Source organism: Elgaria multicarinata, chromosome 4, assembly GCF_023053635.1.
Source record: "Elgaria multicarinata webbii isolate HBS135686 ecotype San Diego chromosome 4, rElgMul1.1.pri, whole genome shotgun sequence".
NCBI lineage: Eukaryota > Metazoa > Chordata > Lepidosauria > Squamata > Anguidae > Elgaria > Elgaria multicarinata.
The window spans coordinates 83,511,975-83,526,805 of NC_086174.1; the positions used below are offsets into that span (position 1 = coordinate 83,511,975).

Genomic DNA, 14,831 nt, shown 5'->3' on the forward strand with positions numbered 1-14,831 from the left:
TCTTGAATGTCAAACCTTGAGAGGGTGGGTTGTTAGGGTAGTTGAATCCATGGGCTGTTTTAGGGTTGCAGGTGGCTTGCACACACGCACACACCCAACAACACCCTTTACTGGGTTTGTACGTAATAGACTTTCATCATTTGATAGCTTACAGATAGACACAGGGTGGAAGAAACATAGAGACTGAGTAGGAGAGACAGCAAGGGCCAGATCGACACCAATCAGGATATGACACTTTAAAAAAGTTTGGAAAACTGTATATGGAGTGTGTCCTGGGCCCCAACAGTTGTCATTACTGTTATAAACCATTTTAAAGCAGTAGTGCAGATCCTGCCAAGGATGTAAGTGGTGCAAAACTAAAGTCATTGGGGCCGAAACACACGCTGCTTTAAATCTGTTGTCATTTTTTGTCCAGGGCCCCTGATTTGTATCTTAAACGGTCACCTACCTCCCATTCTAAGATCCCAATCCAGTTTGGAGATCCCAGAGCCTATTTTAGAATAAAAATGAAATACTAGACACAGATTTAAAGTAAAGTCTGTTTTGGCCCTTAGTGGGCCTTGAAGAATTTGACATTGGACCAATGAAAACTGGGACCTGCGTAAGTGAAGGAAGGTGTCTATGGTTTGCTTCTGATGCACCTCTCTTATCTCACAAAGGTACATCCACCAGTCATTTTCATGACAAAATGCCTACTGTGAGGTGTGCTATTAGTTTTGTATTGTAAAGAGCTTCTAGATATTTTTTTCAAATATGGTAAACATTCTATAAATTGATTTATTTAAAGTATTTTGTATCCCACTCCTAGCCAAAAAGGCTGTTGAAGAAACTTACATATAATTCTGAAACAAGACAGACCCTGTCCTCAAGCTTACAATCTAAAAAGACATGACATATAAGGAAAAGGGGGATGGGAAGGGTAAAGGACAGGGAAGCATGGCTGGTGGAATGGCCCCGCTACCCTCTCATCTCCCTCTGTACAGCCTGCTGGAATGGCTGATGATGATATGTGCATTCAGGAATTAAACATGAGTATCCCAATCTGCTTAAAGGGTTATTAGCATCATTGAGGATCAAACTAGATATTACTGTAAATGCATTGCTCTCATCTTGCATGTACTAATCTATTGCAGTTACTATCAAGAGACCAGGAAAGACCGAATACGTCCTATTATACAGTGTTTCCCCGAACACTCTCCTGAGTCTCTTATGATTATTTTACTTCAGGGTAACAACAAGCGTATTACAACAAGTATATGTACCTGCCCGGACCTTAAGATCATCCACAGGGGTCCTTCTCCGTGAGCCCCTGCCAAAGGAAGTGAGGCAGGTGGCTACTAGGAGGAGGGCTTTCTCTGCTGTGGAATGAGCTCCCCAGAGAGGTCCATCTGGCGCCTACACTGTACTCTTTTCGTCGCCAGCTGAAGACCTTTTTATTCTCTCAGTATTTTAACACTTAATTTTAACTTAAATTTAAATTTTACTGTTCTAACTCGGTAATTTAATTTTATATCAATTTTGCTGCATGGTTTTATCCTGGTTGTGCTTTTTATATTGCATTTTGTATTTGTATTTTCAACCTGTTGGTTGTTTATTATGTTTTTAATTTTTGTGAACTGCCTAGAGAGCTTCAGCTATTGGGCGGTATAAAAATGTAATAAATAAATAAATAAATAAATAAATAAATTACTGAACAAGTGGCCAAATTTCTGAATCTGGCTATTCTCATTAGACCACACATGAATGTCTGATCATTATTTTAAACCTACTGATTAGCATTTTTACAGATTTTGTATCCTTTCTTTTTACCATCATGTATTTTTATTAACATCTGTGTACCTGTATACTATAATAATGGTCTGTTGACTGTAAATAAAGATTGATTGATTGAAAACAGCAGTCATGCATATAGCTCTCATCCTGCCTACGTAGAGCATGTCTCCCTGTTCTAGCATCACAGTGTTCTATGTTCATCCACTGCCAATCTATATCATTGCTTGCAGAGGCTGGGGATGCAAAATGTAGTGCACCAGGGGTCCTAGATGTTGGGGGAGCATGATGTGTGGTTGCCATTTCTGGAAGCAGCTGTCTAGCATAATATCTAGTTTGACCCCAAATAATTGTTCTCCACACATTTACATTCTTTGAGTATCTGCACAAGGCTATTGTTCTCATGTTTTAAGTATAAGATTCCAACACTCTAAACTTAAAGGTATTTGTCAGGCTGATGCCCCTTCTTGACTTCCAACTTCTAATGCCCTAGTGTACCTTTTAAATATTTCCATACATCCACTTATGTGTTCAAAATGAACAGTATCTGTTATTGGTATTATCTGTCCCACAAAAAAAAAAAGTCATTGTAAGCCTTCTGCCACTCCAATCTAATGTTAGCAATAACAAGACCTAACATTACACTCAGCTCTTTCCAGGCTACAATATAAACTACTTACAGCTTATCAGATCACAACTCTTACACTTCTAACTCTATACAGTTAATAAACAGGCAGATATATGTGACACATTATAAAAGGCCTTATTCTGTTTTTTCAAGTGCAAATAAGAATGGAGAAGAGAATACTGGGGATTTAAATTATTTCTAATCACTCTCTCCAGAGGAGAAGTCTCCTTGCTCTTGGCAATAGGATAAAAAAAACCTTCACAAGGATGCAAATACATGGTTCAGATGTACAACTCTTTTTCTAGGAGAGAATATGGAGTGCACACTAGGGGAAACAGTTGGATACATATTCTGTGTGCATTTTTGTACAGAACCTTGAACAATACTTTTCCAAAAATAACAAGAGGAAAAGAGGGAGAAAACAAGAAAAATTAAAAGTCCATAGGGGAGAGATTCCCCCTTGCCCCCCCCCCCTGCAAATGTCACAACAAAAAGAACTGAAAGAGAGCATAAGAGGAAACAGCAGGAAAAAAATATCTTAGGTCTCCAAGGGAGAGCTCTGCAAGAACACAGGCAAGCAGATTTGAAAAGGTCTCCTGTGAGATGATATTTCTGAAAGGACTGGCATAGCGAAAAGAGGTTACTATTCAACATTCATTTTAACAAAGTGGTACATAATGTTTAACACTGCAACCTAGTCAAAAATCTCACCTCCTGAAGCATGTTTTTCATCCTTGACACAAGTGCCATCTAAACAGCCAATGGACTGGCAATTACATTGCCGGCACGGGTTGCGGTCGCCTGGTAGCATCTGTATAAGCAAGGAAAAGGCAATACAATTGCAAGCTAAATTTCCTGACAATACAACTTTACAAAATAAGGAAACCCAAGAACTACCCTGTACTTTATTCCGCAATCTCTTTCCCTGGCTCTCGCCTCATTGGTGATTACAATAATATTTCCTTGCTCTGAAAAACAACATGCCCCTACTGATAGAAAAGCAGGGTTTACAGAATTACATTCTCTGTCAGTTCAAACTGAAATATTAGCTGGAGGCCCTGACCCTCTAGTCATTCTTTCATAGCAACAAAATTTACTTTCATATCCTTGCAAATCTTTCTTTTACAGATTTCCCACTGTGAAAGGCAACTAGTGGGCTGTAAAAATTAGAAGTTAACCTTCATAAAAACGCGATCAAAAGTGTGTCTTTTCCATTTAATAAGGTAACACCTGTCACTGAAATGATGCCTTAGACTACAGAAGATAAGATGGTGCATACTTTACCCCTTTTGGCCTGAAGTACCCATCAATGCAGGTTTCACAGTTGATCCCTGCAGTGTTTTGTGTACAGTTAATACACACTCCACCCCCAATATATTCCCCACGGATATTCAGACTCTGCTTTCCGTCGGCCACAGTCTGATCATAGTAACATTCTTCAGCTTTCCCATGACAATTGCAGGCTGAGGAAAGATAAAAAAGTATATTAGCAAACATCACATCCAGTCTGCAGACATGTAGAAACAACATTTTTACTGGAGTATTAACAACATTCTTTCATCATTTTGACACTTGTGTTGTGCACATTGAAACAAATGGCCTCAATGACTCCCAAACACAGGGCTTTTTCTGCTCTTTAAATGAATAAGGGCCCACTCATAAATGATGTTGAAGCATTCGTCCGGACAATTCCTTTTCAAATCATTTTGTTAGTAGATGGACAGTATTCAATGCCTTTTCCAGACATTGACATGTCTAAAGTACAAACTACCTTGTTAAAACCAGCACAGGCACACAGCATTTTTCTAAGTATAGTGGTTTTTCATGAAAACGTTGATTAATAGAAGGCCATGATTTAAGGAAATGTACTTCACTATTATTAAGAATGGCTCAACTTTGAAAGAAAATATAGTTGCTCACACTTATTTACTAGACTTGTATTTAATAGGAACATTTGCTGTGTGAACACAAAAAATAAGCAAACTTGAAAGGGTACAACCCAACCAGGGATAATCACTCATAAGTCCCAATGTTTTCAGTGCAATGATATGTCTAAATTTATCCTATTGAAATGAATGGGACTTTAAAGTGCCCTATATTTCCAAAAGGAAATATATATCCAGATAGTTTATTTATTTATTTATTACATTTTTATTCCGCCCAATAGCTGAAGCTCTCTGGGCGGTTCACAAAAATTAAAAACCATGAAGAGCATAAAAACAACCAACAAATTTAAAACACACATACGAAATACAATATATAAAGCACAACCAGAATAAAACCACACAGCAAAAATTAATATAGGTTAATATATGAGATTAAAACAGCAAAGTTTAAATTTAAGTAAAATTAGGTGTTAAAATACTGAGAAAATAAAAAGGTCTTCAGCTGGTGAAGGAAAGACAACAATGTAGGTGCCAAGCGAACCTCTCTGGGGAGCTCGTTCCACAACCAGGGTGCCACAGCAGAGAAAGCCCTCCTCCTAGTAGCCACCTACTTCACTTCCTTCAGCAGGGGCTCACGGAGAAAGATCCCTGTGGATGATCTTAAGGTCCGGGCAGGCACATATGGGAGGAGGCATTCCTTCAAATAACCTGGCCCCAAACCGTTTAGGGCTCTGAATGTTAATACCAGCACTTTGAATCAGGCCCGGACCTGGACTGGCAGCCAATGAAGTTGTAGAAGGACTGGCACGATATGATCTCGCCGGCCAGTCACTGTTAATAATCGAGCTACCCTGTTTTGTACCAGCTGAAGTTTCTGGACCGTTTTCAAAGGCAGCCATAACGCATTGCAGTAATCCAAACGAGAGGTTATCAGAGCATGGATAACTGTAGCTAGGCTATTTCTGTCCAGATAAGGGCGAAGTTGGTATATCAACCTAAGCTGATAAAAGGTGCTCTTTGCCACTGAGTTCACCTGTGCCTCAAGTGACAGTTCTGGATCCAAGAGCACCCCCAAACTATGGAGCCGATCCTTTAGGGAGAGTGCAACCCCATCCAGGACAGGGCAAACATCACCTTGCCAGACAGATGAACCACCAGCTAATAGTACCTCCGTCTTATCTGGATTGAGTCTCAGTTTGTTAGCCCTCATCCAGTCCATTACCGTGCCCAGGCATTGGTTCAGAACAATTTCATGAATCCATAGAAATGGCAAAGGATTTTAAAAATATTTATTTAAACAGGAGTCACTGGCAGGATCTTTAAAACAGTTTATAACAGTAGTGAGAGCTGTTGGGGCCCAGGACACACTCCATATACAGTTTTCGAACCGTTTTCAAAGTGTCATATACTGCTTGGTGTAGTTCGGGTCACTATCAGAGGCAATAGTAATTTCTGATGTTTATTTATTTATCTCCATTTATTTATCTCTGGCCCCAAGAAGGCCAGAGCAGCTTACACATAGTTCCTAGGCAGACAGCATGCAGGGCCAGACCTGGATATATTGTTATGAATATGTAGATAGTCTCATGTTTTTGTCAAATGTCATAAACAACATCTAATGTATTCTTTCCATTACCTTCACACTCGTGCTTTACAAGGAAGGTCCCAGCTTGCCAAGGCTTCTGATTAAATCCAGGGCAACACTGATCACAGCTTTCTCCACAGGTGTTGTGTTCACATTCACAAGAAGATCTCTAATTGAATTGTTAAAAAAAAAAGGTAAAGACATAAGAGCAGCTAAAAATCCTAGACAATCAGAAAATATAAGCAAGTTTCTCTTGGTAACATTTCAGATGGGATAGGGATATGCAAATGGACATAGCAGGTCTATGCAGAGAGGAAGGAGCAGGTGTGGTTTATATCTGGATGCAGAACCTCTTTCAGCCCAAGGGCCACATTCCGTTGGAGGCCACATTCCAGTGGTGGGTGGAGCTAAAGGCCAAAGAAGCAGGAACAAAATACAAGCATATAGCTCTTACTAGGCCTGTTCAGAAGACACCTTAAACCCTGCTGGTTAAGGCTTTTGGTCAAGCAGCATGGTTTAAGGCGTCTTGTACAATGCGTTTGCTAAACCCTGCACACTCACTAACCACAATCTGCAGCAGGGTTAGTGGCTCTAACCATGGCTTAGTGTTGTGTGCGACAGCATGGCTTGTGGTTGGTGCAACCACAGCCTGAAGTGTCATTTAAACAGGCCCACTTCCAGTAACTAAGACTAGAGGCCTTAAAAGCTGAGAAACCACTAAAACTTGGGTGTCTGGGGAGAAGAGGGGGCTAACTGAATTGTTAAAAACAGGTATAGATGTTAGGAAAGGAAAGGAACCTCTCGTGCAAGCACTTGAGTCATTGCTGACTCCTAGAGGGACGCCTGCTTTCGCTGACGTTTTCTTGGCAGACTTTGTAGCGGGGTGGTTTGCCATTGCCTTCCCCAGTTGCAGTTACCTTTCCCCCAGCTAGCTGGGTACTCATTTTACCAACCTCGGAAGGATGGAAGGATGAGTCAACCTGAGCCGGCTGCCTGAGAACCAGCTTCCGCTGAGATCGAACTCAGGCCTTGGGGAGAGTTTCGGCTGCAGTAACTGCCGCTTACCACTCTGTGCCACACAAGGCTCTATAGATGTTAGAGGTCAGTGTAAAAGAAGAGGCTATTTTTAAAATGTTAACAGTGAGAGAGTTTTAAAAAATACATACATTTGTAGCTGGATTCAGTGGGCATGCCTTTGCATGGCCATAACAAATGCACATTCCTCCAACGGATATATCTTTTATAGAATAGTAATACTGCAAATAAAAACAAAATAAATAAATGAAATTGTGATTATATTGCAGACTGCAAATACATACTTATCACCTATTTTGTTGCATTGCTGAAAGCTTCCTAATGGTAAAGGAGAAAAATAATATGAAAATAAAAAAAACACAAAAATAAGTGAAATACAGGCCTTTTAAAGGTTCAAAACAACATGTTTTCTAGGTCCTTGGATGAAAGAACTGTAGGACTCCCTCACCCCTATAGTGTACTCACAAGTCACAAAGGCCTGACGAAAAGCTAAACACATATCAAATTCCCACCCCCAATTTCCACCTCATTCTCTTTTATTTTCCTCCCATGAAATGAAAACAACTTATTTTACCACTTTTCCAATTCTTTCCCATGCCTCCCAGAAAAAGTTGAGAGCAAGCAATGGTAGTTTATGTGGATAATGTCGTACCACCAGGGAAAATAGTACTACACTGGAGGGAAAGCACTGAGGTTCCAGTAGTGCAAGTCAGAGGAACTGTTGTTGAGTCCAGTTCCTGTGCATGGATATCTACTCATAGGATGCTCCCATTGGAAAAAGTAGGGTGATTTTAGCCAGTCCTGTTTCCCTCCTGCAGCCACATGTGCCTCTGAAAAGCCATTCTTCATTGTTGGGGGAGTCTCCGTAGGGAGGGATATTATTTTAATCAATTCCTCCTTCCCTGACAGCAGTGGTTACCTGGGATGGGGAATTTATTAAAATGACTCCTCCTTCCTCCAGTAGGAGCTTCAGCTGAATATCAGACCTTTCTGTAAACAGAAGGAGCCTTTCTGTTCACAAAAGGGGCACTTGGAATCAAACCTGATATATCAGTGAGCTTTACTTATATGTAAGTATACTTAGGCTTGTAGCCTAATATCTACATAAAACAAAAAAACCTACGGTTTACAAAACAATGTTAAGGCTCTATAGTTTTCAACCAACCACCAAAAAGCATGGAAATTCTCATCCAAAAGTCTCAACTCTGTACAGTATCATCTATCCACACACCCAATTGTAAGTGTTAAGACTGTAAATAAATATGATTGTGGGATTTATAGTTGTTGTTTTCATTCTGTATATGGGCTTCTTCTTGAAGCTGGCCAGTTCCAGAAGTTTGTGCATTCCTTGACCTTAGCAACAGTCAGAAGGTCTCCTGTGACTGACTGCCCCACTTACTGTGTTATAAACTAGATCAAAGAAAAGCTTGAATAAATCCTAATGGTTTCAAATCCAAAATGTGTAAAGCTGGGATTGTGATATGAAATTGCAGAGGAACGACATTCCGCTAGCATCTGCTGTACTTTTTCCTTGCAGGCTCCGGGAAAGCCAGTAGCGGGTCTACATATAAGTGGATAAACCACTTATAAACATTTTTAATGGCGCTTTCCATCTTATTCCGCCACATGACGCTTGGCTTTTATCATTTTATCGCTTACCCTTCCTGTCGTATTATTTTGTGATGTTATTCTTATAAGTCGTAGTATGATCTGTTATGTGCTCAATTGTATCGTTCCTAAGCGTTCTTTCTTTTTCTATTTTTTTTTTAAAGTCTATCGGTTTCCTAGGGGCGTGTTCCTTTTCTTTCCCGCCCAAAGTTGCAGCTGTTTTTTCAGTCTTGCCTCGTGTTCCTCTTTGCAGCCACAACCTCCCTCCCCCTTCCATGTATGGGCATTGTTCTATATGTGTTTATTCAGAAGTAAGACTCTCTCTGTTCAATGGGCTTTCCTCAAAGGTAAGCCAGCATGTGATTTAGCAGTTGAAATCAATGGGATTTACTTTTGAGTAAGGGAACCAGCACACCTGTAGTTCATGAACCTGAAGATGCAAGCAAGCAGGGAGAGAGACTCCAAGCAGACTCCCTCCTCCAAGAGAAATGATGAAGGGTGGTGGTGGAAAGATTTCCCCTCTTTCCACACCTGGGAGCTTTTCCTAAGCTGGAGCCATGGAGGGAGGGAGGGAGCCTCCAGGCAGGGTTAGAGGATTTACTTTATTCAAAAGTAAATCCCATTGATTTCAACTGCTAACATGACATGCTGTCCCTTGGTCCGTGCTTAGGAAAAGTGCGCAGAAAGAGGGGAAATCTTTCCAGCCCCCCTTCTCTCCCCTCCAAGCACAGACCAAGGGGCAGCAGGTCACATTAGCAGTTGAAATCAATGGGATTTACTTTTGAGTAAAGTAAATCCCCTAACCCTGCCTGGAGGCTCCCTCCCTCCCTCCATGGCTCCAGCTTAGGAAAAGCTCCCAGGTGTGGAAAGAGGGGAAATCTTTCCACCACCACCCTTCACCATTTCTCTTGGAGGAGGGACAATGGAAGAAAAGAGGAAGTGGGAGGAACAATAAGCAGACGGGGAATTGAGAAAAGAACAATGAAAAATACATTGCAGATATCTATGGACAACACAACGGCAAGGAACGTATTAATAAATACATGTGCCTGGGGATGTATAAAATCGTAATAAAATAATACTTTTAATGACTCAAAAAACGACGTTTTATATATCTGTGTAGATCCGCTCCAGCAGGACTTACTCTGGGTAGACATAAGACCCTCAGTACACTTACTTGGTAGTAAGGCCCACTGAAGACAATGGGACTTTTAAAGTTGGAATAAACAGCCCATTATAGGACACTGCCGTGTCCCTGTAAATTTCTCATAAGTGTTTCATGAAGTTTAACTTTATGTACCCTTTAGGTGTTCTATGTCAACACCATGTAGGAGAAGATGCAGCACAAGACGAAGACCTCAAATGCTATGGTTCTCTACAACACAGGTAGGCACCCTCGTGCCCTCCAGATGCTTTGGACTACAACCTCCATAACCCAATTCCCAGCATGACCAATGAACCGGGGATTATGAGAGTTGTAGCCCAACACAGTTGAAAGCACCAAGTTGCCTAACCCTGGTTTTATAGCAAAAATGGCCATAAGTAGTAAATAATTATTATCTTTAAGTTACACCTTGTTGTAAGAATGGAACATTTATAACTTCCACACTACCCACATTAAGGGCCAAAACAGACATTCCTTTAAATCTGTATCTCTTTTTTTCATTTTTAGCCTAGAGTAGGTCAAGGGGGCTGATCCAGATTGAGGCATGGAGAGCATGGAGAGCATCTGTAGCATGGAGAGTAGGGGGATTATTATTATTATTATTATTAATAATAATAATAATAATAATATATTGCCCCATAGTCAAAGCTCTAAGAGTGGTTTAAGATCCAGATTTGGGCTCCTGTACCTACACTAGAGTAAAAATGAAGAGAAAAAGATGTAGCTGTTAGATATGGATTTAAAATCATGTTTGTTTTGGCCCAAAATGCCCAAATTTCTAGGGATGATCTTTTGAATCAAATGTAACTATTTCCCTGAATTGCATACCATAATCCAAAGACATTTTTACACACATCTATGGGTATCTCATATACTGCAGAACCAATGGGCAGTATCCAATACAACTGCTACATTTCCACAAATTCTGTTGCAGCAGTGAACCCACCGGTAGCACAATGGGGAGTTAGCGCTAACTAAATCAACCCTGGAAATGAGCTCTATTGTTTCTGCAGACCTGCCCCATTCTAGAAATGAGAAGTTCCATTCATTTCCAGTTGCTTTAAGAACCACATGCTCCCCGTTGCACTAGTGGTGGGTCCTCCAGTGCATGAGCAGCACATGTACATAGATGGTGCTATATAAATAAATAATAATAATAATAATAATAATAATAATAATAATAAAATTTCTGTAGTTTTCACTCATATAAAGCAAGCTGCTTTTAAAAATGAACCACACCTAGCATCATTACTGTGGAAACTGCAGCAGTGAAAACAACGGATAAAAGTACAGTTGCATTATCCATTTATTTAAATCTATTTCTTTCTTTTAAAAAAAAACTTATCTAGCTTTCCATAATAGTATTCAAGACAGCATACAAAAAGTTTACAAATTTAATAGCTCCATTTTAATGTCGCCATTAAAATATGTCCATCAGAAGCAACAAGGGTATTTTAGAGCCATGTATGAAAGTACCCTCAAGGCACTTGTCATAGAATTCTCAATACTCTCTGCAATCTGTAGACTCTTACAGCTGCATTTTCCAATTGAATGGACAAGCAGAATTAAAAATCACATCTATAATGGCATGAAAACAACAACTGCACTTTTTAATTTTAAGTAAGAACTAATTTCAGTGTTAATTTTCAATATATAACACGGTTGTGGCAGTGCTGCTTAGAGAATGTCAAAAGAACCAAAGGATACGTAGAGGAGCATCACAATAATCAAGAGTATCTGACTCTGATGAAACATCTGTATCAGAACATCCTGCAGATCTCAGCTACCAAGTCTGCACTGTTGCTGATATACCATGTTGATAACCCCATTAAACAAAAGAGGTAAGCAAAATATTTTATTTTATTTTATTCCCCATTCTACAACACAAAGGAAGGCAAATGACTGAAAAGACAGAAGAACTGCTTAAATGCCAAAGGATGATTTTATGTATTTATTTAAATAAAAATACTCCCCTTCAGTTAAAAATATCTAGGGCAGAAATTGAAGGAAAGTAAGCAAGAGACAGGGTGCATTCATACAACACAATAGTAATTGGTACGTTAACAGTCAACTCCACAGTTGATTATCTAGGGGGTACTCCCCACATGACATGATTATAATCAACTGTGGTGTGGATTAAGGCCAGCATCAAATTGACTATTAGGCCGTAGCTAGACCTAAGGTTTATCCCAGGATCATCCCGGGTTCGTCCCTGCCCGAGCACTGGATGCCCTGTGTGGCACTTAGATGAACAGGTTTGACCCCAGGACAATCCTGGGGTAAACCTTAGGTCTAACTATGGCCTAAGTCAACAGTGTGTTTGATTGACACATCCCCTCTCTTCCCCCCCCTTCAGTCCTGCTGGTATCCCATCAGCCATTGCTGCCCAAAAGTGAGTTCTGCCAGCTGGACTAGAGCAGCAGCTGCCACTTTCACCACTCTTACCAGGGGACTCTGTAGTCGCCGAAAATAACCAACTGTGTGCAAGGAAATAGTCAACAGTGCCTGCCACTTGAGACAATAGTCAGCTCTGCACAACATTGGTTATTTGCTTTGGTTATTTAGGCCAAATAAAATCATAGAATAGCAGAGTTGGAAGGGGGGCCTACAAGGCCATCGAGTCCAACCCCCTGCTCAATGCAGGAATCTACCCTAAAGCATCCCTGACAGATGCTTGTCCAGCTGCCTCTTGAATGCCTCGAGTGTGGGAGAGCCCACAACCTCCCTAGGTAACTGATTCCACCGTCGCACTGCTCTAACAGTCAGGAAGCTTTTCCTGATGTCCAGCTGGAATCTGGCTTCCTGTAACTTGAGCCCATTATTCCGTGTCCTGCACTCTGGGAGGATCGAGAAGAGATCCTGGCCCTCCTCTGTGTGACAACCTTTTAAGTATTTGAAGAGTGCTATCATGTCTCCCCTCAATCTTCTCTTCTCCAGGCTAAACATGCCCAGTTCTTTCAGTCTTCTAACCAACCATGGTGTGAAAAACTCCTGACAGACAACACAATAACCCACCATTGATTATTTAACCCACTGTTGGTTATCCTGTCATCCAAACACAGGCCCTTTCTACACCTAAGGATTATCCCAGGAAAATGGAGGGATCATCCCTGCCTGTTCCCGGATCCCCTGTGTGTCGTTTGTATTCACAGGGATGATCCCGGGATGATATTGGGGGGGAAAGACAGGTATAGAAACGGCAGCAATCACAGTGATGTGGGCTTTCAAAGAAATTCAAATCAGAACATTTCCCAATAAAGGTTCTGTGAAATGATCCAACAGTTTAAATAGATTGGCATCCAACTTAGAACAATTAGCAGGACAATCCTAAGGAGAATCTAAATGTGGATTCAGCTATTGGGCAGTATAGAAATGAAATAAATGTGGAAGGTGCATGTATGGAAGATTTTTACAGAGTGTTTTTTTTCTTTGTGTGTATGTGTGTTTTCTTGATTTTCACTTCCATTCATTCAAATAGCCATTCTACCATTTCATGCCAGGACTTACCCTCCTTGTAACTATTGGGTCAATTTCGATGAGATCTCTGTGTGCAAGCATCATTAAATCAGCATTCAGTGTCCGTATTCTCTGATATCGCAGGCGAATGTAGCGAGCTGAGGTGAATTCTAGCAGGGCTGGAGAAGGATCATCTGCACTTGGTCGTCCATTGATCAAAGATGTGTGAATCTACAAAGTGGGAAGAACAACAGGTGTAGATTAAGTAACAATTCTCACTTCTCCTTTGAAAACTACTAGAACTGCAATGTCACTTCAGGCATGGTGATAGTGAAACAGATCTGCTTTTAAAAGATTGTCCTGCTCTTTCACATATGTCTGTCTGCCCTCTCCTTCCATCATTCTAAAATAGTACTGGGTAAACTGGGTGATCAAATCTCAGTGGGTAAGAGTGAACGTTAAATGCAAAAAGAGGAGGATTTGATGATTTGTTTTTTTATTTTTGTTTTAAAGAAAAAAGTATTTAATTAATTAATCTATACATATGCAAGAAATGTTTGTTTGTATGTCCTTGATGGGTTTGAAAATGGTGCAACAGATTGTTATGAAATGTTTAGGATTTGTTCTACCTCAATCTGGGATGGTTTTAAGTTTAGTAAAAAATTCTAGAAACAAAATGGCGGCCAATCAACCTATTTAAGCATTTATAGCTTCAATACAATTTCATTGATTTCAACTAAACACCATGATGATGCAGCACTGCAGCAAGCAAATTTTAACCATATGATTACCTATAGTTTTGAACTCCATACAGTTAGAAGCTGCAACAGTTTTGTAGGTCAAGGGTCATAGTTCTACACCTGACCCTCCCCCTGCTGTGAGGCAGCCCCCCTCAGGGACAGACATTAGATTCATTACAATACACAGCGATAAATGTAAAATACATAATAGTGGCTAAGACATTGATATAAAACATTGATAAAACATTAAAACGAATACTCACTATACCATATGACTATGCCATATGACTATGACCAAATGTTTGACATACCAATTATCAAACTATTCCAAGGTCTCTCAGAGAGAGCTCACATAGGTATGGCTTATGCATTTTAGGGTCAATCTATGCATGACACAGAAGAAACGCCAGTGGATCACCCAACATTTTTGTTTTTAAAATTAAAAGCAGCTCCCAAACCCTCAACCTGGATTAGGACAGCAGTTAGAAAAGAAAACTTGTGGGAGCTGATTCACCACTGCGTGAACAGAACGCTAGACTAGATGAACCCTTGGTCTGATCCAGCATGGCTCTTTGCATGTTCTTATATTCCTAAGGAAGCATTTAATCATTCTCCTCTGCACTGTATCCCAAATCCACTCCCTGTTGGGGGAAAAGGAAGGCATTATGCAGGTACCTATCTTTTTACCTGTAAAGCTAAAAGCTGGGGAGGTTTTAAACCCACTTCAGGACCACTACCTCAATAAGATTCATCCGTGCACCAGCACCAAGGATCTTCTTTTATGTTATTGTTTTTTTAATATCAGATACGCAATTTAATTTTATAGTGAACTTTGAACGTTGTTTCATTAAAGTCTCATTACTTTCATTTTTGAGCAACTCAAATGTGAATGGATTAGACCCCACATGAAAATTTGAAGAATATCTGTTTTCTGGTTTGTCTGGTTTACCTTGTACTG

General features: G+C 40.2%; 1 protein-coding gene across 4 annotated transcripts in view; it reads right to left on the reverse strand.

Annotated features, from left to right (window-relative positions):
* Positions 1–14,831, reverse strand: part of LAMA2 (laminin subunit alpha 2) — a 477,652-nt gene that overhangs the window by 289,257 nt on the left and 173,564 nt on the right. For all 4 annotated transcript variants that reach the window (XM_063124695.1, XM_063124694.1, XM_063124692.1 and 1 more), the window contains exons 5-9: positions 13,185–13,364; positions 7,036–7,125; positions 5,921–6,038; positions 3,683–3,861; positions 3,110–3,209 (exon numbers count right to left, since the gene is read on the reverse strand). In XM_063124695.1, the coding sequence (XP_062980765.1) occupies positions 3,110–3,209; positions 3,683–3,861; positions 5,921–6,038; positions 7,036–7,125; positions 13,185–13,364 (667 nt within the window). The remainder of the gene's footprint in view (positions 1–3,109; positions 3,210–3,682; positions 3,862–5,920; positions 6,039–7,035; positions 7,126–13,184; positions 13,365–14,831) is intronic.